Genomic DNA, 25,618 nt, shown 5'->3' on the forward strand with positions numbered 1-25,618 from the left:
AAAATGACATTTTCAGTTATGTCATTCTCATTTATATTACTGTATACGTATTATACGTATTATTTGAGACGTTATATTTATGTTATACCTTGGTTGTTAATGTTTTGGCTTGCAGACACTGAACTAGCAAATTGAGTTGTTGATGTTATTGATGTTTTCTGTGCAGTTGAAGTCGTTTCTCTAGGAACCTGTGTAGTGGTTAACAGTTTTGTGGGATTACTTGCATTAACAGGAATCGAAGCAAACGCAACTGGCGTAGTAGGGGTTGTTCTTTGCAAATTTTCAGTGTTAGGCAAGGTTGTTGGTTCATGGGAAGCTGGAAACGTTGTTGTTCGTTCACGTGAAGTGGTAGGCGTTGTTGTTCGTACATATGTGGTCGATGGCGTTGTTGTTACGTGTGTAGTGGAAGACGTTGTTATCGATTCATGTGTAGTGGTAGGCGTTGTTGAGTGTACAAGTGTAGTGGTAGGAGTTGTTATCGATTCATGTGTAGTGTAAGACGTTGTTATCGATTCATGTGTAGTGGTAGGCGTTGTTTTTTGTACATTTATGGAGGTATCCGATGTTGTAACCATATGTGTAGTAGTAGGTGTTGTTTGTTGTACTTGTGTGAAAAAAGAAAATGAGTGCACATACCACCAATGAACGAGTTTTTAATGTATGTAAATCGGATAAGGTAGAAAATGAATATAACTTTTTACTGAATAATGAAAAAAATCTAACTTTAGAATTAACTTTAAACCTATTATATTCAAAATAATTCCTTCAAGTTGTAGTATGAATCAGCTAAATATGAAATGTTGCATTCATAGCAATTCTTTAAAAGTACTGAAAGTGACAAGTTCTTATTTACATAAATTTCAGGTATATATAAATGGAAGTTGGCTTCTTTATTATAACATATTATTTCATTATGCTGTTTTATACAGTTATTTATGTAACTATGCAATAGATCAAAATATATTTCCCAAGGTATGAAGATCAGCTCATTGATCTATTGCCTGAAGGCAACAGCTAAGGGCAATAGTACAATGAGCTGATCTTCATACCGAGAGAAATATATTTTGATCTATTGCACTGTTACACATTCAATAACTGTTTTATTACCTATTACATACTGAGTCATTTCTTACAAATTCTTAGAAATAAATCACATGAAATTAACAACTGTATCAAATATAATGTGTAAGGAGCATACATGTACAAGAATCCAAGAACGTTTAAAAGACCCAATTCTATTGGACAGCATGAATACCTTTCAACTAATCAGATTTCAGAAAAAGAGGTCATAACAGGTCAGTGCAATAGACTGCTCACAGGTGCAATAGAACGATAATTTCCAGTGCAATAGACCGTGGAACAAAAAATGGCAGAAAATAGCAAATAATATAGAAATATTAACAGTAAAATACTCTTTATTAGGTAATAATCATTGTTATAATGTAATGAAATATGGGCCTTTGCCAATTAATGTAATTATAAAAATATTTGCATTAGTTTTTGTATTTGTAATTTGATTCTTACTATAATATATTGCAGTTATAACTCGTGAAAAAATTCATTTGCTAGATTGAAACATCGGTAATTAATTGTAGTCTTAATTTGGTATACAAAAAAAACACAATAAAAGAAATCGAACAGACTAACAATACAACACTCACAAACCGTTGCTAAAAACCATTTACACATGTAATATAGCCTAAACATGCTTAATACTAACCTTGAATTGAAGCTAACAGGTATGTAACTAGCAAAAACATAATATAAAAACGGTCTCTATGATTTCAATTTACCTTCTATCCATCAGTTTTGAGCTTATGACGTTATAAGACATGTATTTTAGGTGTAAACATAATGCAATACTATAAATTTTGTCTCAGTTCTATTCCTTCTAATTTCATGTAACAATGAAATAAGATAACGTACGGAGAGAGCATTATGATAATTCTTCTAAATCCCATAAACATCTGAACACTACTGTAAGCAGATTTTGGTTATCTTTTTAGATCCGCACAAAATTCAAAATTTATATATATTTAATGGCTTTCAATCTTAGATAGGTTTCTGAAATGTGGCTATTTCTGTTCGTTGTTGTTCTTTTTTGTCATTACATTACATGTTTGTCTCCAACTTATGATTTTTAATGAGCCCTTTGCTATATCCATCTGATTTTACTTTTTATTAATTGATTGTGTCCCTCGGGTATGTAAAGTATATCTTTACAGATTTTGTTTTCATATTACAATTTATTTTAAACTAATAATTTGTTTAATTAGATTTCCAAGATTGTTAATTTATGTGACAAGAGTTTAGGTAACCAATATACACGGCTGGTAATCTACACACGCAGAACATTTGGTTCTGCAATGAAAACCGTGAGAGGATTTTCCGGTTGTGCTTGAGTGGAGTAATTTTCACCGCTTCAAAAGGTATGTACATTTCTAAATCTCAATTTTCTTATTCACCTGATCAAAATATTGAAAATCAGAGAATGCTATGCTGTGGTGAACACTTTAACGAAGAGATACATGTATCATTTACTGTTGTACGTAGAGTTGAACTCCTACAAAATCAGTTGCCCCACGAGAAATTGCCTCAAAAAGTGACATTTCAATTTTGAAATGGTTTTATTAACAGACTTACAAGTTCAAATTTAGTTTTTTTTTAGGGCAAAGGGTATGAATGTTGCTTTTGGCGGCGTGTACGCTGTCCGGTGTTGATAGACGTCTGAATAATTCTAAAAACTACATTTTTTCATTGAGTCATGCGTGAGGGGATCGGTTCTGATTGAGGACATCGTGAATGCGTGAGGGGAAGTACACATCATATTGACCGTTATATTCAAGCTATGAGTCGTTGAAACTTACCTAAATAAGGCTACATTGTTCATGAAAAAACATTGCTTAGAAAAATTTATGAGATTGAATTATGAAATAAATTGTGGGAACCTAGGTTTAATAATATGTTTCACGAAGAATTAAAAGAAAAAATGTTGTCAATGATAACAAAAAATACTGCAGAGATGTTGGTGAGTATCTCATTCGTCTGGATTCGTCCTTTTCAAACTACTCAACAATGTCCAAAAACAGGTCGAATGCCATGTTGTTTAAAAGGAAAACGTCCACTCTGTACTAATGAAAAAAATCAAAAATCTTTCCCTTTTCCCTACGTCTGAGAGTTTATCTAAAGCACTTTGAAAAACTTTATATTCTTCCTCAAGGTCTTCCATGTGGTCTTTATCGTGGTCTACTACGTGGTCTTCTATATCTTCTTCGTTGTCTAATACATGCTCTTCCTTATGGTCTTCCTCGAGATTATCTAGGCTTTCATCGATGTTCGTGAATAATAAATTCTGTTGATCTGCCATTTTTGTTTCGAAAATTTCGTGATTTTGGGTGAACAGATTACGTCTAATATATATAGGTGTTGAAGTTTTGATCGGCGATATACTTTTCTTAAATATATGTGGTGATCTCTGTGACGTATATTTGACGACAGGACTACTCCCAGAGGGTTTAGTTTGCTTCGAGGGCGGGGATAACTTGTATCTCCATGGCTTTTTGTAGAGATTCCATTTCAGTCCTCTTTTCCTTTTTCCTTTGAACAATGGCATTTTTTTGAAATTGAACAAACAATTAATAGTGACCAGTTTTTTTATCTATTAAAGTATAAGGACAAATCTGTGCTTTTAATCGGCATTGATGACAATTATTGAGTCAACAAAAGTCACAAAGCCAAAGATTAAAAAAAATGTTTGTACTTCCCCTCACGCATTCACGATGTCCTCAATCAGAATCGATCCCCTCACGCATGACTCAATGAAAAAATGTAGTTTTTAGAATTATTCAGACGTCTATCAACACCGGACAGCGTACACGCCGCCAAAAACAACATTCATACCCTTTGCCCTAAAAAAAACTAAATCTGAACTTGTAGGTCTGTTAATAAAACCATTTCAAAATTGAAATGTCACTTTTTGAGGCAATTTCTCGTGGGGCAACTGATTTTGTAGGAGTTCAACTCTACGTACAACAGTAAAGGATACATGTATCTCTTCGTTAAAGTATTCACCACAGCATAGCATTCTCTGATTTTCAATATTTTGATCAGTTGAATAAGAAAATTGAGATTTAGAAATGTACATACCTTTTGAAGCGATGAAAATTACTCCACTCAAGCACAACCGGAAAATTCTCTCACGGTTTTCATTGCAGAACCAAATGTTCTGCGTGTGTAGATTACCAGCCGTGATATATTAATGTGTTGGATTATTTATGGTATGAATATTCATTAGTGAAGTGCATTTAAATCTCAGTGTATTTTTTTTTCTATTGCCAATGTGTTTTTGTTCACAATATTCAGTTTGTTTTTTCTATTTATGTAGTCATAGATTATAATGTTGGAATCTCATTGTGTAGTTTTTGATAGGTCACTCAATGGAAAGTTCTGCAATATTAAATAGGGGCAGAATTGTTTGATAGGTCACTCAATGGAAAGTTCTGCAATATTAAATAGGGGCAGAATTGTTTGATAGGTCACTCAATGGAAAGTCTGCAATATTAAATAGGGGCAGAATTGTTTGATAGGTCACTCAATGGAAAGTTCTGCAATATTAAATAGGGGCAGAATTGTTTGATAGGTCACTCAATGGAAAGTTCTGCAATATTAAATAGGGGCAGAATTGTTTGATAGGGGTGGTTATAGTTTGATAGTACGGCAACACCTATGCATTGTTTCTAAGCAAATGTTGTGTTTTAATGTTTTTCCGTATCTTTCAAACCATTTTTACCTCCATTTTGAAAATCTGCCCCCATTTCAATATGGCTTGACTAACCTTGATGGTGCCCATTCTCAGAGTGTGTATTTTTTTAGTATGTCAATGAGTATTATTTCGAAAGGTTTTGACGAGAACCACTTGCCGTAGTTTTAAGACTTTCGGTTCAAAACCTTTGTAACATGTATTTACCTTTCTTATCTCTTACATACAAGTACAATACAAAGGTCAGAACAACTCTAAATTAAGGACACTTCGAACAAACATTTGATTATGGACTTTCCCAATTGATCTTCCTCTAAGTTCAGTATTTTTGTGATTTTACTTTTTGATACGTAATTATGTATATTCAGAGATACTACTAGTTATTCCATATCTTTAATAAATGGTATACATTATAACCTTTATAACAAATAAGACATCGAGGGTTAATGTGTACAGTAATTTCGGTCTTCTCAAATTAACCAATGTATCTAATTTATACAGTTCACATATCTTATTGTATATCTGCCTATCTGTCTATCACACACATATATAAAATGATAAAATTATCATTAGACATAACAATGATGATTAGTTCCGACGGATTTTTTCTCAACACAATGTTTTTTACAGATACATTGTATTAGCTTTCAAAGTGTACTTACCTATTTTTGACATGTACACAGCAGAATCACAATCGCAGTATCCATTTGTTGGAAATAAACTACAAATATGAATTTTCTACAAATAAATAGACAAGATTATATCATACTAATATCGTAAATTATCAGTCGTTAAATACAATGTAAACCTTTTTGTCGGATGAGCAGCTTCACATTGTGTCGAACGGTTGATATTTTACGATATCTATACATAGAAAACTCGAATATCTGTGTATTGATAACTTCTTCTCAGACATTGCACGACGACGCTGTAACTGCTCTACAGACATTCCCGAAGAGAAGTATGATAATAAATTGAATCAATCGCGATTTAATATTATTCATTTATTTCCCGTTCCTGAAGGTGATATCAAGATTTATTCACCGAAGAAAAATTATATTTCACGAGGGCCGAATTTTCGTGGGTGAACAATCCACCTATCTTCCTAAGCCATGGGAAATGAGTGTGTTATACCACTGAATATACTTTATTTTTACTTCTGAACATCAGACATCAATTTACATAATTTATTTCTTATCTTTTTTTTTATCACTAAACACAACATACACAATGATAATATATTTATTCTTTTCTCTTTGGTTTTAGATCTGAAATAACTTTTGTTTTTTCGTTTCTTCACCATCGATTTATGTGATTTGAAAATCTATGTACTACTGTTGTCTAGCTAAATGAAGGCTATCAATTCATTCCAACTTTCAATATTACATATCTCATTATAATATACTCAATGGCTTTATTCTTCATTGACAGTTGAGGCGTGATGGTTACTAAAAGTTATTTGCTATTTTTGCAGTGCATATAATTTGTGCCATGACCGGATATCCCATATCCTTTCTTTGCTATGCCTTTATAAATTTCGTGCAACAAATGAGATTTTCTGGAATTGCCTTTATTACAATCAGCAACGCTCAGAACTAATCAGTTGAAAACCAAGGAAGTCCAAAAACCTTAAACTGTTAGGATAAACAAGTACCTTAACATAATAGCCAATTTATATTAGGTCAACTGAAGTAAAGTTATGTTAACAAACGAAAAAAAAAGTTGCACGACTGTTTTGTCAGACTTTAAGGTGAAATCTTCGCACGAACCAATACAGAAGCGCCTACTATTTGGAGAACAAATACAGAAGCGCCTATTACTGGGAGAACCAATACAGAAACGCCTACTATTGTGAGAAACAATACAGAAGCTCATTCTATTGGGAGAACCAATATAGAAGCGCCTTCTAATGGGAGAACCAATACTAAAGCGCCTTTTACTGGGAGAACCAACACAGAAGCGCCTACTATTGGGAGAACCAATACAGAAGCGCCTACTATTGGGAGAACCAATACAGAAGCGCCTACTATTGGGAGAACCAAAACAGAAGCGCCTTCTATTGGTAGAACCAAAACAGAAAGCCTACTATTGGGAAAACCAATACAGAAGCGCCTTCTATTGGGAGAACCATTATAGAAGCGCTTTCTAATGGGAGAACCAATACAGAAGCGCCTATTACTTGGAGAACCAATACAGAAGCGCCTTCTATTGGGAGAATCAATATAGAAGCGCTTTCTAATGGGAGAACCAATACAGAAGCGCCTATTACTTGGAGAACCAATACAGAAGCGCCTTCTATTGGGAGAACCAAAACAGAAGCGCCTTCTAATGGTAGAACCAAACTAGAATCGCCTACTATTGGGAACACCAATACAGAAGCGCCTTCTATTGGGAGAACCCATAAAGAAGCGCCTTCTATTGGTAGAACCAAAATAGAAACGCCTACTATTTGGAAAACCAATACAGAAGCGCCTTTTATTGGGAAAACCAATACAGAAGCGCCTACTATTGGGAGAACTAATGCAGAATCGTCTGCTACTGCGAAAACCAATACCGGAGCGCCTACTATTGAGAGAACCAATACAGTTAGGTATTGACATTTCACTTGGAAACTCAACATATACCCTCACGACACTTACTAAAGAGGAAATGCTGGATAATTATAGATCTGTTCTATGTTCCTTTGGAATTTTAACTAAAGATGAAAAACTGGATCTTCCATCACTGTATGGATACCTAAACTACATATGTGTCCTTACAAACAACGGTTTATTTTTGTGTCTTCCAAGTGCTCCACGAAACCTCTTTCTAAATTATTAACATCTATTTAATCAGCAATCAAAGCCGGGCTACACAGTTATTGTGAAACTGCATATTCTAGAGGTGGCGTGAATCAGATGTGGATACTAAAAGAATTTAATGATCTTTTAGAGTACATACAATCTAAGACTCTTTCATCTTGCAATAGTATTAAAACATTTGACTTTTCTACTCTTCACACAAGTATTCCCGATTCCAAACTAAAGGACAAATAAAAAGAGAATGGTCAACGTAGATACAAGTTTCTTGTCTTATGAAGGGATAAATCCTACTTTGTAAAGGATCACTCTGATTCAAACAAAAAATCTCTGAAACTGACATTATCAAGATGCTTGATTTCTTGATTGATAACATATTTGTTATGTTTAGAGGACGTGTTTTTCAACAGACTATCGGCATTCCAATGGGAACTATATTTGCCCCTCTTCTTGCCGACTTGTTTCTTTATTATTATCAAGCTGACCTCATACAGGAACATCTTAGGAAGAAGGATAAGAAGTTAACAATATCCTTTAACTTTACTTTCCGCTGTATAGATGTTCTCTCACTAAATATTTAAAAATTTGGTGACCATGTTGAACGCATCTATCCCATCTAGAAATTGACAATGAGGGTCGGTTGAAAACAAAACTTTACGACAAAACAGATGATTTCAGCTTTCCAACTGTGAACTTTCCATGTCTAAGTAGCAACATTCTATCAGCGCCTGCATACTGAGTATATATTTCCCAATTGATATTCCCGTGCTTGTATTTCCTATCATGATTTCCTTGATAGAGGGTTGCTGCTCACAAGGAGGCTATTAAACCTAGAATTCCAAAAGGTGAAGTTGAAATCATCCCTTCGTAAATTTTACGGAAGCCATAATGAGTTGGTTGACCATTATTTAATCACCGTTTCACAGATGATATCGGATATGATTCTTAAGTCGTAACTACAATCACCTCCCCCTTCCCCTGAAATGTGACCTACCGTTTTAGAATATTTACCGGGTTTGCAATATTATGAGCAACACGATGACTGCCACATGTGGAGCAGTATCTGCTTACACATCCGGAGCACCCGAGAACACCCAAGTTTTTTTTTGTGGGGTTCGTGTTGCTTAGTCTTTAGTTTTTTATGTTGTGCCATGTGTACTATTGTTTGTCTGTTTCTCTTTTGCATTTTTGGCCTTGGAGTTGTCAGTTTATTTTCGCTTTAGGAGTTTGACTGTCCCTCTGGTATCTTTCGTCCCTCTTTTAGAACTTGCTACTGCATAGGCGAAGGAGTTAACAAAGTACATATTTTAGCAATAACTGGACTGTCTAGTTACACACGTTACTCTATTGAAAGTTTCGATTGAAAAACTAGAGTGCAGAACAAGAACGGCGAAATGAGATTACTGACCTGTTGTTTTTGTATACAGGACGCTGAAATAGGAACACTGTTTACAAAATTTACACGACAAACCTACAAGAGATGATAATATCTAATTAGATATTTTTATTTTAAAACGTATCTGAAACTAATCTGCATACATATTGGATTGAAAACGACAAAACGAGCTCTATAACAATTCTTCATTTATGCTTGTTGTAACACGACGAAATAATTATTTTGAGGCGTCTTTATAGATGATGATTTAGGTATCTTCGAAAGTGAACACATACGTTTGCATTGAAACTAATAGTGAAAGTAAATATAGTTACATATATTTAGATATAAGAAGACGTAGTATGAGTGCCAATGAGACAACTCTCCATTTAGGTCACAATTTGTTAAAAGTAAACTATTATAGATGTACATGTGTACAGTCTGATACATACTTGTTGAGGAGTTGTACATGAAGTGCTGAAACAGGAAATTGTCTTTGGAGCTGGATGTAATAATTCTATAAGATGATAGAAAACAAAACATTTTTTACAAATGTTACAAATTGCAAGTATATGTCATGAAGTCAAATGTCAATGATATATATATAATAAGAGACGTTTGGTAAATCACCACAACTATATATAATGCGATGGTTGTCGTAAATTCATGTCTTTCATATTTGTGCCATTGATGACAGTCGTCGGATGACCGAAACTTGGTGACAATCGCGTCATTTTAACTCTGAAGGATACATTTGTAGATATATGTTTTTCAATCATATCACATCTTATTTAATATATATATGTATGTTCTTACTAGTTTACTATTTGGGTTTGAGCGTTTCTGATAAAGAGAAATCCAGAAAAGTATTTTGGAAGTACGAATTTCATAAAGTTTATATTTTCGTCTTTTAAGCGATATCAAATTTTATCATATACTTGGACTAAATAACATATAAATTTTACTGTATAATAATAGCATTACATTTACGTAAATTCCATATTTTCCGAATTGGTGCTAAGCGGGCTGATATGAAAAGTTTATCACATGCTTTGATTGTTATCACATGCATTTCCGTAACGTTATCACATGGCATTCCGGTGATACTCGGCATATTCCGGAAAATACACCCCAATGCTACGTTTTCAGTGAAAAACATTACAAAGTAGTGTACACAACAATTATTTGGATACTGAAAAGTATATTGTGTAAAATAATAATAAAAAATAAAAAAACAAACAAATTATTAAATAAATGCATTTTTAAAAGTTTCAAACATAATTTAGAAAGTAACTTTGAAAAAGTAGACTTTTCAAAACAGTATTCATGAAGTATATTGTTGAATTATTTTTTTTTGTCTATTCGTCCATATTAAAATGTTTTTATTCTCTGTTGAGGCATACGATAGAAAGATTCATACCGAATGTACTAAATTTGGGGTCCAACGTCCGTGAACTTTTCACTCTTTGAACTTCTATTTGAGAACCACGTAAAAGGATCAATATATGAATCTGTTATTTTTCTCCATTGTTGAAGCATATGATAAAAAGATCATAACGTCATTTTTCATATCGCATGTATTATCAGCCTTCGGTCAATATCAGCTCTCGAGCCATGCGGTTCTTTGGCTGATATTGAACCTAGGGCTGATAATACATGCGATATAAAAAATCCCATGTAATAATCTGATAATATCATAGATATTTGCTCTTCGCGATAACAATAACGACTTAAAAGTTTGGACGTATCACTTTTTACGCGAAGTCAACTGCATGATCCTTTACTTAAGCGATCATTGACGAGGCAAAAAAAATAAATATACGAGCTCATGTCCGCTTATGAAACTGCATAAAATTAATGTAGTAAAAATTATGAAAATATCTAAGTCATACCACCTACTAAATAGCATATAACTACAATTAGCCGACTCAGATGATAATGTATAAAAAAAGGCACAGAAACAACAGTCATCCTCATATAAAATTATTCTTTCAATACCTGAATACTGTGCACAGTAATTACACGTGCGAGGGCATGTTTTAATTGCAAACTTCTTAGTATGTTCAGGCGCACTTGCATAGCATATTTGATTTTTCAACGTTTTGCATCTGCTGTCATGGTCAACACACTGCTTCCATGGTACGGTTGTATCTAGTAAATAGAAAAGCTTATGTAACTTAACTTTGCATCAAGAATCAAAACTGTTCATAGCACTTTAATAATTTTTCAGAAATGCTGCACTACAACGCTATTACAATTAATGGAATAGCACAATTTGAAACTTAGTTTAACATATTGGCCAATAGTACCTGGGACCAATGTATATGTTCCTGATTGTATACAGTACACAGTTTTCATAGAGAGTAAAATGCAGGTATCGCCCCTTTATATGTAATGGGGTTAAAACCCTGGTTTAGGTTATTATAGTCATTAATTATAACTGTTTTGCAGGACTACCAATGTATATTTTAAATGTCATTATTTTGTAAATAACCAGAATACCAAACCTTTTCAAACAGAAAAGCATACCACCAGCTGTTTAAGAAAAAATGGTATTGAAACATGGAAAATATTGGCAGAAATGTTTACCTTTACGATAACCTAACAGAAAATAGAATATGCCAACAAATTGAAAGGTAACACGTTTTTCGTTGTAACTTTAATCAGTGCTGTAATACCAATTAAATGGATTTTGGTTTGTGAATACTTTTTATTTGATAGTGTTGAACTATATCATGTGTCCTTTACTGGTCATGAAAATGGACTCACAACTACCGTGATTGCGACTCTTGTTTTGTAATACTTGTCCCATGAATAACCAAAACTTATGAGCATTCTAACAGATTACACCAACATTTATTAAAAAAATAAGGTGTTTTTTTCCTTTTTTTTTCGGAAATCATTTAAATCAAGAACTCAATTAAAGCACTACACTGGTGCATTGAAATTGCTACCGTTTATGGTATTACGTGCCCACAATCATCCCTTTCGCCTTTCAAACATATGGCATAAAATTTAAACATACAATAAAATACCTGCATTGTGCAGCTGCCAACAAGATGACTACTGATTTACTAGGAAATGCAAGATGACTTATTACTTTGAAACTAGGGTCAAAATGTGCTCGCTTCTAGTTTTTGGTGGGGTTCGTGTTGTTTATTCTTTAGTTTTCTATGTTGTGTCATGTGTACTATTGTTTTTCTGTTTGTCTTTTTCATTTTTAGCCATGGCGTTGTCAGTTTGTTTTAGATTTATGAGTTTGACTGTCCCTTTGGTATCTTTCGTCCCTCTTTTATTAAGTTATTCACAACTGTTTTGGTGATAACTACTGAAACTTAGGTGTCTAACTTGGCAAGGACATGCCAATACAAATCAGCAGCTACAATCCTCACATACTCTTTCATAACTAGCTAGAACCTTGTTAAATCTTGTCAACACTTCAGTAATAACTCAGTCTACATCATTTAGACAAATTGCGACTGTACGTATCGCATGTTCATTAAAAAAAACAATTTATTACTGATGGCATTGAATCCGTATATTTTGTTATTTACCTGAAAGTGCCCAGTATTTCCTCAAGTTTAATACAAATATAATTCCCTATTCTTATATTATATCTCTTATTTTAATCGATATCAATGAATTATAAAATCTAGATATATTTTTATTTATTCCATTACTTATAGATGTATCATATGTTCCCTTAGTCTCCATGAATTGATTAACTAAGCTGTATATGGCAAAACATTTCGGAATTTTGAGATCTCAATGCTGCTGGTATACTGCGTACTTTTTTTATGTATTTGATATTCACTGAAGAGTCTTTTGTAGACAAAACGCCTGGTGTACACAATTATAAGCCTGGTATCATTGATGAGGTTTTTTTCGATTATGTAATTTTTGTTATACATTTTAGGAAAAAAATAGTGAGAACAAACTCATTATTCCCATGATGATTCATACTACAAAATGTTAAGACTCAGTTAGAAAAAAACCCCAGATGATAAATATATTTGTTTTCTATTAATAGAATACTTACTATGAATAGAGTACAACATATCTGCAAAGAGACAATTCATAGCATGAGTGTTAAGAAACATTTTAATAACAACGACGATAATAAAAGAAAGTGTAAAAGGAGAACAATGATAACAACATTCTTCATTCGAACAAAAAAATAAAAGTTATATATATTTCTATATATACTCTATATATACTTGCTATTATTTGGGAATATGATGATAAACCATAACATAATTATTTTCGCCCCAACTACCGCCTCTTATAATAAGAATTCATTGCAGCTAAAGACTAAAATTGAACGGTCAAGTCCTGTTACTCTGGAATGGTAAATCCTGAATTTGTTAAAAATGAAATGGGACTTTCTGTTCTGTACCAATATTAACTTATAAGTTAGTAGAACTAAGCAAATTGAATCTTGTGGTTAAAATTAATGCAGGCAATGATACAGCAAACCAGATATTCGCAAAATCAAAAGGGAGTTTTCTTTTATCCATTTCAGCAACAGCTAAATGATCCAGGAATGTTGGAGTAAGTAGGCGAATTTTAAAAATTTGTCTTAAATATGACGTTGAATTCTCCTTAACCATTGGACGACATACGCTTTTTTTAAATCGATAGTGAGCTTTATTCTATTCACGTAAATTTTCCATAATATACATGACAGTAGACTGCAAATAAAATATTTCTTTCCATGGTCATGTTATAATTAAATAACTTACCAATAACTGACATGCAATTAGCTGAGTAGCAATCACATGTTCCGTTTTTTGGGAAAGGACCACAAATCTTCGAATTCTGTTGAAAAGAACAAATGTGTGTCATAACATTAGTATAATGTGACATCAACCAATATTATATGAAAAAGAAGATGTGGTATGATTGCCAATGAGACAACTGTCCTAGATTATTTCAACAGTAAAAATCACGAACAATCAACACTATTTCTATTTTGGTCTGAATTTTTAGTACTGGTTAGTTCATAAACATATTTGCAAGTTTTTTCCGTTTTCTAGTACATTGAAGCGTTTTATTTTCTCTTAGAGTAAATATAGTATATGTTGATTTGACTTCTGAAATAATTTTCTAGGTCAATACATTTGTCATTCTTTCCTAAAAAGCTTTCCTTTCACGCTCGTTTAAATGTTTGGTTCGTACTTAAGCAACATAATACCAACCTTTTGAACATCTACGCACGAACCGGAGACAGGAACATTATTCTTGACATACACTTGACATACCTATTGAAAAGAAGGGAACTTTTATTAATCGCTAATCTGTTACCTATTTTGAAGTGAAAACCCTCAAAGATAGACGAATCACGTTTTACGGCTTACAATTCGAGTAAGTCACGCATATTTTGATGTTTTGTGGTATAACTTTTTATATAGGCTAACACCACTTTGTTTGGTGTATATCTTAAAAACGAAGTTGATGACCTTAGTAATTGGATCATTGATTGTATGACAAATGTTTCAGAAAATAATAGAGATAAATGCATACAATTTTCGATTTCAGTTTGAATAAAGTTCAACGAGGTGGTTTTACAAAAGTCTGTGACATAAATGTAGCCCATTTAGTGCATCTTGATTTCAATATATGGAAACGCATTCCCAGTTTATCTGACACTATCTCTGTGACATGAATGTAGCCCATTTACTGCATCTTGATTTCAATATATGGAAACGCATTCCCAGTTTATCTGACACTATCTCTATTCAGTTGACTTTTAGTGAATATCTATATCACACGTACACCCATTTCTATTCCCTTTGTAATAGCTATAATTGATTATTCCTACCACTTTCTTTCGGTTAAGAAATTTACAAATGCAACTTCTTATCTTATACTGTACCGTCAATATGACGGTGCAACTGAGTATAGCAGAAACTGCTTATCCCTCTGAACAACCCGAATTCGTCTATAATGAATAATAATTACTCAATATCTAGGTTTTTGTGTAGTGATAAGTAGACATTTAGTTGTTTTTTACCAAAGTGATGTTTTTCGACTTATGGTCTTGCTTACTTCAATGGTGTATTATTTTTTTTAACCGTAGTAACACCTATTATATAACGGGTAAGATTTATTCGTCATTTCTGATGCTCCTATGGTTGCAGACTGTTCTCTATTTTTTGCATAAAGAGACATTTCTTGTATCATAATGCACAGAGTGGGATACGAACAAGTGAAACGATAATCTGCGTTTTGTTGATTGGCCTATCCAGCATCACGAGACGATATTACGACATTTAAGTTGGCTATTCGTTAGGTCACTGTTGAGTTTTAAATGTTAATACGATGCACATTTCGCCCATGGCAACGGGCATATGTGATTGTTTCAATAATATACAAAACACTCGGACTTATTGTCTGAAAATCTTCTTTTTAGTCAAATTTCAAATTCATCCTGAAGCGCACAAAAAGTTATAAAATGTCTGATGTTAAGGTTTGACATCGGAACAGGACATATGACGTCAATGGCGTCATACATGTATGTGCAAAAGACTGGATCAACTATTTCCACAGACGATTCAGTCAGTTGTATTAAATCAAGATAACAATATAATAAATCGAGAAAAATTGTGGCGATAGAATAAATCGAGATAACGCTTTATTTTTTTATTGTCGTGTCCTCTGATGAGCTCTGTTGAAAAGAAACATTAATAACCGAAAAAGATATACTTGCTTTAGGAGTCGTGCAATTTGATCCAAAGCATGAAAAAACTTCAGTGATCTGGAAACTTGCTGCGTTGTAAGATAAATGGTACAATGAATCAATTAACAAATAGATATCATAAATAATTTGCATTACTTTTATGTTTTGTTCATATTTTTTCTGTCACACATTATTTTGTGATATGTCTGAAATATCGAGGTTTCTCGATAACTGACTGGTTTTGCTGCGTTGCAAGATAAACGATACAATAAATCAGTTATATACAAGAAAGTATATACATAGTTTCCATAACTTATTATAAATTCCATTTCAGCATTTTTAAAGAAAACATGAAAATGTGATACATCTGTAATATCGAGTTTTTTTTCTCGAAAAACTGTCTGTTCTTCCTTTACATAGTTATTTTATGGTACACGAGCCGTAGTTAGAAGTTTGTATATTCTCCATCCTGAAAGATGAATGTGTTTACGACTATGCATTGAAAAAAAAAAAACAAATATACGAAAATATATCATGCATATACATTTCTAGCTTTGGAATCGATTTGATATTGGCATTGTGGACGCAATACGATATTCTATAAACTATCGTTCAAATGACCCCAAAACAAGCACTTAGGTCAAGTAATATGTTTATACCGTCACGTCTGAAAACAGGCATGCCGAGATTTTTAAATTGCCTTCAATAATCATTATATAAATCGAACTTATAAAGTTTTATATATATTAAAGTAATCTACTTACCTTTGAACTCATTGCATAAGTTACAAGTCACTGGACAATTCTGTATAGCAAATGTTTTTGTTTTCTCATCACTCGAGTTACACATCAAGTTCTTATACAGAGGACAATTGGTGTCTTGATCAACACACTGAGGACTTGTACTGCTGCCTATATTTATATATATTATATATTAAACTAAGCTTGGCTCAATGTTTAAAGCCGTACAGTGACATCCTATGTCACTTGATCCCTGGTGGAGAGTTGTCTCTTAGACTTTCATAACTTTCTTTATGTATTTTCATAGATCTGGTATCGCTGATCAGTTTTGATTGATAGCTAGTTTTTACCTTATCCAATATGGTTTTGGGATTAAAAGGGAAAAAAACATGGGAATTAGCAACAAAAATCGTCAATTAAGGTCAATGATTTTTAAGAAGTCATCTTATAGTTTTGATGCAAACAGGAAGAAGCTATTTCTTTACATTCTGAGCATTTGTGATAATATCCCTCATGAGTATGAACCTTGACTCTACTAATATACATACACACTATTTTGGACTATATTTGCTATATTTAATTATTGCCTGAGCTCGACAATTTGTGTTCCTTTAAAGAACAGAAGACCTTGCAATAGAGATGTAAAATAAGTTAATTTTATGTTTGTAAAGAACTCAAATTACAGAGAACTTAACTGTGTAAAAATAGGACTGAAGCCGCGTTACAAAGAGCCTTTTTATAACCTCGAAAATAAATTGAACCACATCTGTGAAAATGTCTCAGATTAGAAACGAGCCATTATACATATCGATGTTTACGATATAGACAGAGGAATAAAAGAAAAGGTTAACATTGAAGCCCATCAAGGCCCATTTATGCCTCTGTCAGTTTTTTGTATTTCTGTTACAGCTTTCAAGATATAAGACAATTACTGCATTTTATTCTCAAATTCTATTTTTTCCAACGTGGTCAGATTTCTTTTCTATTTGAAAAATACACAAACTTAATATTAGGTTTCCTATGAATCATTCACAAAAATTTTGACTGGAATTCGATTTAGAAGTTTTAGAAGAGAACATCTTTGAAAAAAGGGACAAAAGATACCAAAGGTACAGCCAAACTCACAGATCGAAAACATCATCTTTATAGCGGAATGTAAAATTAAAGGATATTTCTATCTTCTAATTTTCATCCTAAGTAGTTCCTGTATGAAGTCAGCCTCATGATAATAAAGGAACCAGTCGACAAGAAGAGGGGCACAATTGGTTTCCATGGGAATGTAGCTAGTTTGTTGAAGAATGCGTCCTTCAAACATAAAAAATATGTTGTCAATTTAGAAATCAAGCATCGTGATAATGTCAGTTTCAGAGATTTTGTTCGTTTGAATCAGAGTGATTTTCTACAAAGAAAGATTTATCCCTCCCTAAGACAAGATACTTGCATCTACTTTGACCTTTTTTTGTTATGAAACAATTCAATACCAACTTTTTAAATTGTGTTTTAGTTTGGAATGGGGAATTATTGTGTAACGTGTTGAAAAGTCAAATGTTTTAATACTTTTGCAAGATGAAAGAGTCAAAGATTGTATGTACACTACAAAATCTTTGGAATTTTTTAGTATTCACATCTGATTCATGTTTTAGTATTCACATCTGATTCATGTTTTAGTATCCACACCTGATGTTATATTTGTTATTCTCATCAGATTTTGTCTAATGCTTAGTTCGTTTCTGTGTGTGTTACATTTTGATGTTGTGTTTCTGTTTTGTCGTTGTTCTCCTCTTATATTTGATGCGTTTCCCTCAGTTTTGAATGGTAACCCGGATTTGTTTTGTTCTATCGATTTATGAGTTTCGAACAGCGGTGTACTACTGTTGCCTTTATTTATTCATGCCACCTCTACAATAGGCAGTTACACAAAAATTTGAAGCCCATCTTTGATTGCTGTTAAAATAGATGTTGATAATTTAGAAAGAGGTTTAGTGGAGCACTTTGAGGACCAAGACGTGTTTGTAATTGAAAATTTTAGTTGCAACTGGTTTAGTATAGGTATAAGAAATAATTGGTACAGGCTGATCTGAAGTAAATAATAAGGAGGTGTTTTCGATTGAATTCAATTATGATGAAGGATATTGCCCAAGTTCACGCTACGAAACCTTTGTTGGCAAAAGAAAATTTAAGAAAAGAAGTTTCTCTTTTTTATCCTTTCCAATGCGAGCATGGTTTTAAAAATCTGTGACTTGCAATATCCGAAATGGTAACTGTAAGTTTGTATTGGTTTGAAAGTAACAGTGGTTTCCAAGCACAAATTGAACAGAGAATGAAGTTTTGAAAGGGGTAATGAATAAAATTTCGTGCGTTATGACGAATACCTTACGGCTTCTGTATAAATGGCATCAAGTCATTTATAGACACATCATGCAAAGTAGGTGATGTATAATGATGATGACCATAACTGAGTCTACGTCGAGGAGTAGAGTTGAAAATATACATTCACCGAGCTAAATGAAGGACTAGATAGAATACCTATACTATCAATTCTGTCATTGCAAACATATAGTGTCGCAGTTCCCAATTGTCGAATCCAGTAGTCCTCTATTTGTCTAAGGAGAGACGTTGCAAGATGAGGATTGTTGGTACTGTGGTATATCTTTTCGATAATGCGAACGTTCATAAAGACGATGGATAGATCAGGCTGATGAAAATGCTTGTAAAGAATGTCGCTTGCGTTAAGATGATTGTGTAATCTATGGCACCACCTACGTTTGTTTAGCCTTCCTTTCAAAAAGTTTACAACGACAATGACGTACGGCATGTGATGACAATAGTTCATAGGGCACTGTAGTGGAAATGAGTTAATAAGGGAGCTACCATTTGATTTTTATGGGGGGGCTAGGATGAAAAATTTTGTCCTGCTTTTTTTTTTAGTTGTAATCCCTGTCCTGCCTTTTTATTTTTTACTCTATTTGGTCCTGCCTTTTTTTTTACTAGTTTATCCTGACTTTTTTTACACAAATTGTCATCCTGCCTTTTTTTTTAACCAAGTTGCTCATCCTGCCTTTTTTTTTTACTCAAAACTCCTGTCCTGCCTATTTTTTTCAAATTTCATCCTAGCCCCCCCATAAAAATCAAATGGTAGCTCCCTAACAGAAATAATACGTATAGCTTCAATGAAGAATTGCTTGTATGTTGACCAACATCTAGAAACACACAATGAGGGGTCGGTAGACAACTATAATTTATGAAAAAAGAGACGATTATATTTTTTTCATCGTCAACTTTTCCTTTACTGTGGCATCAAAAATATTTAGCAGCTCCTGCATATGGATAATTTATCTAAGTTAATACGATATATCGGGTTTTATACATGTATATGATGAAAGAGCATTTTTTGTTTTAACAAAAATACCTTTTTTTTTATCACGGGTTCCAAATTTGTTGTTCCTTTGGATATTTTGCAGATGTCTTCATGTTTTTATTGACCATAACGGAATATCTGTGCCACATATATTTCACTTATCGTAACTTCAAACCCGTTCTGGTTTCTTCGATTGTGACACCACCGAGTAAGATTTATATACAATTTTAATATGCCATGAGCAACACTATAAGTGCCACTATTGAAGTTGATAAACGGAGCATCTTACATTGGACGATATTGTATAGTTGTGTTTGTCTCCTCGATCTACAGGATTTTTTGTGTAGTGTGTTTTTAGACTATAATTGTTAGTATTTTTATTGTATTTGGTTTTCTCTAGAAAAAGTGCAAAACAGATATGGATAAAATGTAAGTAGCACTTTTTCGATTTGAGTCTTAATATTAGTTCAATATCATATATTTAGATATTTATCTACCGCATGTTAGAGTGAACTTACTGTTAGTTGATTCTTTGATAAGTGTCATTGAAAAGCGAAACAAAAAATTAATTAAGATAAATGTTTAAAAAAAGTTCCTTTCGACAGCCAATGCATCATAAATTATTTCAACTAAACAGTCTTCAAAAGCCGCCTTAATTAAAAAAAAAAAAGAGAGAGAAAAGATACCAGAAGACAGTCATACATCGAAACTAAACTGACAACGCCATTGTTAAAAATGAAAAAAAAAACCAAACAAACAGACAAATAATAGAACACATTAGACAACATTGAAAACGAAAGACTGAGCAACACAAACCCCACCAAAAACTGGGAATGATCTCATGTGCTCCGAAGGGTAAGCAGATCTTGTCCCACATGTGGCACCCGTCGTGTTGCTCATGCTATTACAAACCCGGTAAATACTCTAATTTGGTAGGTCACATTCATGAAAAGGGAAGGGGATAACGACGAAAGAAACATATCCGATATCATCTGTGAAACGGTTAATCCATAACGGTCAACCATAGGTGCTTGAGTACAGGATCCTGTTATGAGCCCCCCATAGTCCCTCCCCCTTATTATCATAAATCTCAGATTTTTTAATATATATCACTTATTTGTACCATATATATACTAATATACCATATATGGTACAAATAAGTGATATATATAAAAAAAATCTGAGATTTATGATAAGGGAGAGGGACTATGGGGGGCTCATAACAGGATCCTCAAGCACCTATGGTTACAAGGATATTTCGAAAATAACAACTTGTAAAATTGCAGTCAAATGTGTGCAATTGAAGATAAACATCGTGTTTGTTTTATGGGGATTCAGCTTATAACACAATGTTCACTGCTGTACCCTTATTTTTGACATTTTTACCTATTAGGTCTGTCTGTTTTTGTCACACATTCTTGTCAAAACAACGGAATTTTATGCGACTGACACATTCTTGTCAAAACAACGGAATTTTATGCGACTGTCATACAATTGAGAGGTTAAGATAGCTATAAAACCAGGTTTAATCCACAATTACCAAGTCAGGAATATGATACGTGTTTGAGCTTTTGATTTTGTCATTGATAAGAGACTTTCCGTTTTTTAATTGTCGTGTGAGTTCGATACTTTTGCTATTTGACTTTGTGTTCTAGTTTGTCCAGCTATGAAATATGTGCAAACACAATTTTTACCCAATTGTTATTGTTCCGTGCCTTAGAATCATAAACTGGTTTGGCACAATATATCTAGAAGTAAATACAGATGCACTGTATCTGTAATACGGTCAACAACAATCGTGTTGTATCAGCCATCCGTGATGATATCGATATAAGTCACGGTTGCAAAGGCTTTATCACAACTTTAATCTGTATGACGTCACGTCACCAATATAATCCCAAGAGCACCAGTGTCTCGGGTTGATACGGATATGATATATATATAAAAAGATGTATGATATTCTCTGTATGTATTTTATTCAAGCGCCTAGTAAGTCTCTTGTCAAATTATGTAAATATATATAAAAAAAACTGCCTGGAGTATGATATCTCATATAGTTTAAAAACATTAAAAACATTTCACATAGTATTTTACCCGTGTACTATACTCTTCTGAATATATGTTGTGAATTTCCCATTGTATGTTTATGTTTTTGCAATAAAGATAATTTTTTCAAAACATGTGTCTTGTGTGAAACAATATGATTAATCTAGCATATTGGGTCCTCCATAACTATCTCATTTACGTAGCTAAGTTTAATTTATACTTACCAATCACTACAGAAAAAATAAACCATATTTGAATTGTACACATCTGTAGGTCAACCATTATGTATAGAAAGGTCTGTTGATAGTGCAGACTCAAGTAAGCACTACATAACACTACGATAATAATGTCAATCAATATATTATATATAGATATCTATGAACTTTCAACCTCACTGGAACACAGTGTTCAAATTATTAAATAGTCATTTTCTCCATACAATCATGTTCATTTTGATTATTATAAATGAATGAATATATTACTACTATTCATAAATTCCTGAACGTAACATGCATTTGGCTGTTCCTGAACTTTAAATGGATTTGGCTTTTCCTGAACGTAACATGTATTTGGCTATTCCTGAACTTTACATGGCGTTGGCTATTCCTGAACGTTACATGCACTTGGCTTTTCCTGAACGTTACATGGCGTTGGCTATTCCTAAACTTTACATGGCGTTGGCTATTCCTGAACTTTACATGGACTTGGCTTTTCCTGAACTTTACATGGCGTTGGCTGTTCCTGAACTTAACATGGACTTGGCTTTTTCTGAACGTTACATAGACTTGACTGTTCCTGACGTTCCATGGATTTGGCTATTCCTGAACGTTACATGGTGTTGGCTATTTCTGAACTTTACATGGCGTTGACTTTTCCTGAACTTTACAGGGACTTGTCTATTCCTGAACGTTACATGGCGTTGGTTTTTCCTGAACGTTACATGGACTTGGCTATTCTTGAACGTTACATGGCGTTGGCTATTCCTGAACGTTACATGGACTTGGCTTTTCCTGATGTTTAAATGGCGTTGGATTTTCCTGAACGTTACATGGCATTGGCTATTCCTGAACGTTACATGGTCTTGTTTATTCCTGAACGTTACATGGAGTTGGCTATTCCTGAACTTAACATGGCGTTGGCTTTTCCTGAACGTTACATGGACTTGACTGTTCCTGACGTTGCATGGAGTTGGCTATTCCTGAACTTTACATGGACTTGGCTATTCCTGAACGTTGCATTGATTTGGCTATTCCTGAACTTTACATGGACTTGGCTTTTCCTGAACGTTACATAGACTTGACTGTTCCTGGACGTTACATTGAGTTGGCTATTCCTGAACGTAACATGGACTTGACTGTTCCTGACGTTGCATGGATTTGGCTATTCCTGAACTTTACATGGACTTGGCTATTCCTGAACGTTGCATTGATTTGGCTATTCCTGAACTTTACATGGACTTGGCTTTTCCTGAACGTTACATGGCGTTGGCTTTTCCTGAACGTTACATGGACTTGACTGTTCCTGGACGTTACATTGCGCTGGCTATTCCTGAACGTTACATGGCGTTGGCTTTCCTTAACGTTACATGGACTTGACTGTTCCTGACGTTGCATGGATTTGGCTATTCCTGAACTTTACATGGACTTGGCTATTCCTGAACTTTTCATGGACTTGGTTATTCCTGAACGTTGCATTGATTTGGCTATTCCTGAACTTTACATGGACTTGACTGTTCCTGGACGTTACATTGCGTTGACTATTCCTGAGCGTTACATGGACTTGACTGTTCCTGACGTTGCATGGATTTGGCTATTCCTGAACGTTACATTGACTTGGCTTTTCCTGAAAGTTACATGGCGTTGACTTTTCCTGAACGTTACATGGACTTGACTGTTCCTGGACGTTACATTGCGGTGGCTATTCCTGAACGTTACATGGACTTGACTGTTCCTGACGTTGCATGGATTTGGCTATTCCTGAACTTACGTGGACTTGGCTATTCCTGAACTTTACATGGACTTGGCTATTCCTGAACGTTGCATTGATTTGGCTATTCCTGAACTTTACATGGACTTGGCTTTTCCTGAACGTTACATGGCGTTGGCTTTTCCTGAACTTTACATGGACTTGGCTATTCCTGAACGTTACATGGACTTGTCTATTCATGAACTTTACATGGACTTGCCTATTCCCGAACGTTACATGGCGTTGGCTATTCCTGAACGTTATATGGACTTGGCTTTTTAAGAACGTTACATGGCGTTGCTTATTCATGAACTTTCCATGGACTTGGCTTTTCCTGAACGTTACATGGCATTGGCTTTTCCTGAACGTTACATGGTGTTGGCTATTCATTGAACTTTACTTGGACTTGGCTATTCCTGAACGTTACATGGCGTTGGCTATTCCTGAACGTTACATGGACTTGGCTTTTCCTGAACGTTACATGGCGTTGGCTATTCCTGAACGTTACATGGACTTAACTTTTAGGAATTTTGGTTCTCAATGCTCTTCAACTTCGTACTTTATTTGGCCTTTTTAAATTTTTTGGATTCGAGCGTCACTGATGAGTCTTTTGTAGACGAAACGCGCGTATAGCTTTTATACTAAATTTAGTTCTGGTATCTATGATGAGTTTATTTCCTGGACGATACATGGCGTTGGCTCTTTCTGAACTTAACATGGCGTTGGCTCTTCCTGAACTTTATATGGACTTGGCTTTTCCTGAACGTTACATGGCGTTGGCTATTCCTAAACTTTACATGGACTTGACTGTTCCTGAACGTTACAGGGACTTGGCTTTTCCTGAACTTTACATGGCGTTGGCTATTCCTGAACGTTACATGCACTTGGCTTTTCTTGAACGTTACATGGCGTTGGCTATTCCTGAACTTTACATGGCGTTGGCTATTCCTGAACGTTACATGGTGTTGGCTATTCATGAACTTTACATGGCGTTGGCAATTCCTGAACTTTACATGGCGTTGGCTATTCCTGAACGTTACATGGTGTTGGCTATTCCTGAACTTTACATGGCGTTGGCAATTCTTGAACTTTACATGGACTTGGCTATTCCTGAACGTTACATGGACTTGTCTATTTATGAACTTTACATGGACTTGTCTATTCCCGAACGTTACATGACGTTGGCTATTCCTGAACGTTACATAGCGTTTGCTATTCCTGAATTTTACATGGACTTGGCTTTTCCTGAACGTTACATGGCGTTGGCTAGTCCTGAACTTTACCTGGACTTGGCTATTCCTGAACGTTACATGGCGTTGGCTATTTCTGAACTTTACCTGGACTTGGCTATTCCTGAAAGTTACATGGTTTTGGCTATTCTTGAACTTTACATGGACTTGACTGTTCCTGAACGTTACATGGACTTGTCTTTTCCTGAACTTTACATGGACTTAGCTTTTCCTGAACGTTACATGGCGTTGGCTATTCCTGAACTTTACATGGACTTGGCTATTCCTGAACTTTACATGGATTTGGTTATCCCTGAACTTTACATGGACTATGCTATTCCTGAACGTTGCACTGATTTGGCTTTTCCTGAACGTTACATGGCGTTGGCTATTCCTGAACTTTATCTGGACTTGGCTATTCCTGAAAGTTACATGGCTTTAGCTATTCTTGAACTTTACATGGACTTGACTGTTTCTGAACGTTACATGGCGTTGGCTATTTCTGAACTTTACATGGACTTGGCTTTTCTTGAACGTTACATGGTGTTGGCTATTCCTGAACTTTACATGGACTTGGCTTTTCCTGAACGTTACATGGCGTTGGCTATTCCTGAAATTTACATTGATTTGACTGTTCCTGAACGTTACATGACGTTGGCTTTTTCTGAA

General features: G+C 34.2%; 1 protein-coding gene across 3 annotated transcripts in view; it reads right to left on the minus strand.

Moving 5' to 3' along the window:
- The window catches only part of LOC143064584 (uncharacterized), a 36,840-nt gene extending 14,743 nt beyond the window's left edge, over window positions 1-22,097 (minus strand). Inside the window, exons 1-13 of one of the 3 annotated variants that reach the window (XM_076237502.1) lie at window positions 21,980-22,097; window positions 20,228-20,254; window positions 16,376-16,522; window positions 15,642-15,700; window positions 14,131-14,193; window positions 13,675-13,750; window positions 12,972-12,992; window positions 10,931-11,083; window positions 9,385-9,449; window positions 8,966-9,028; window positions 5,422-5,497; window positions 1,721-1,747; window positions 89-604 (exon numbers count right to left, since the gene is read on the minus strand). In XM_076237502.1, coding sequence (XP_076093617.1) covers window positions 89-604; window positions 1,721-1,747; window positions 5,422-5,497; window positions 8,966-9,028; window positions 9,385-9,449; window positions 10,931-11,083; window positions 12,972-12,992; window positions 13,675-13,750; window positions 14,131-14,193; window positions 15,642-15,700; window positions 16,376-16,522; window positions 20,228-20,254; window positions 21,980-22,037 — 1,351 coding nt within the window. In that variant the 5' untranslated portion in view covers window positions 22,038-22,097. The remainder of the gene's footprint in view (window positions 1-88; window positions 605-1,720; window positions 1,748-5,421; window positions 5,498-8,965; window positions 9,029-9,384; window positions 9,450-10,930; window positions 11,084-12,971; window positions 12,993-13,674; window positions 13,751-14,130; window positions 14,194-15,641; window positions 15,701-16,375; window positions 16,523-20,227; window positions 20,255-21,979) is intronic. The other 2 variants (XM_076237503.1, XM_076237504.1) reach the window with 2 other exon arrangements.
- Window positions 22,098-25,618: the final 3,521 nt, after the last annotated feature.

The sequence above is a fragment of the Mytilus galloprovincialis genome, chromosome 2, assembly GCF_965363235.1.
Source record: "Mytilus galloprovincialis chromosome 2, xbMytGall1.hap1.1, whole genome shotgun sequence".
Taxonomy (NCBI): domain Eukaryota; kingdom Metazoa; phylum Mollusca; class Bivalvia; order Mytilida; family Mytilidae; genus Mytilus; species Mytilus galloprovincialis.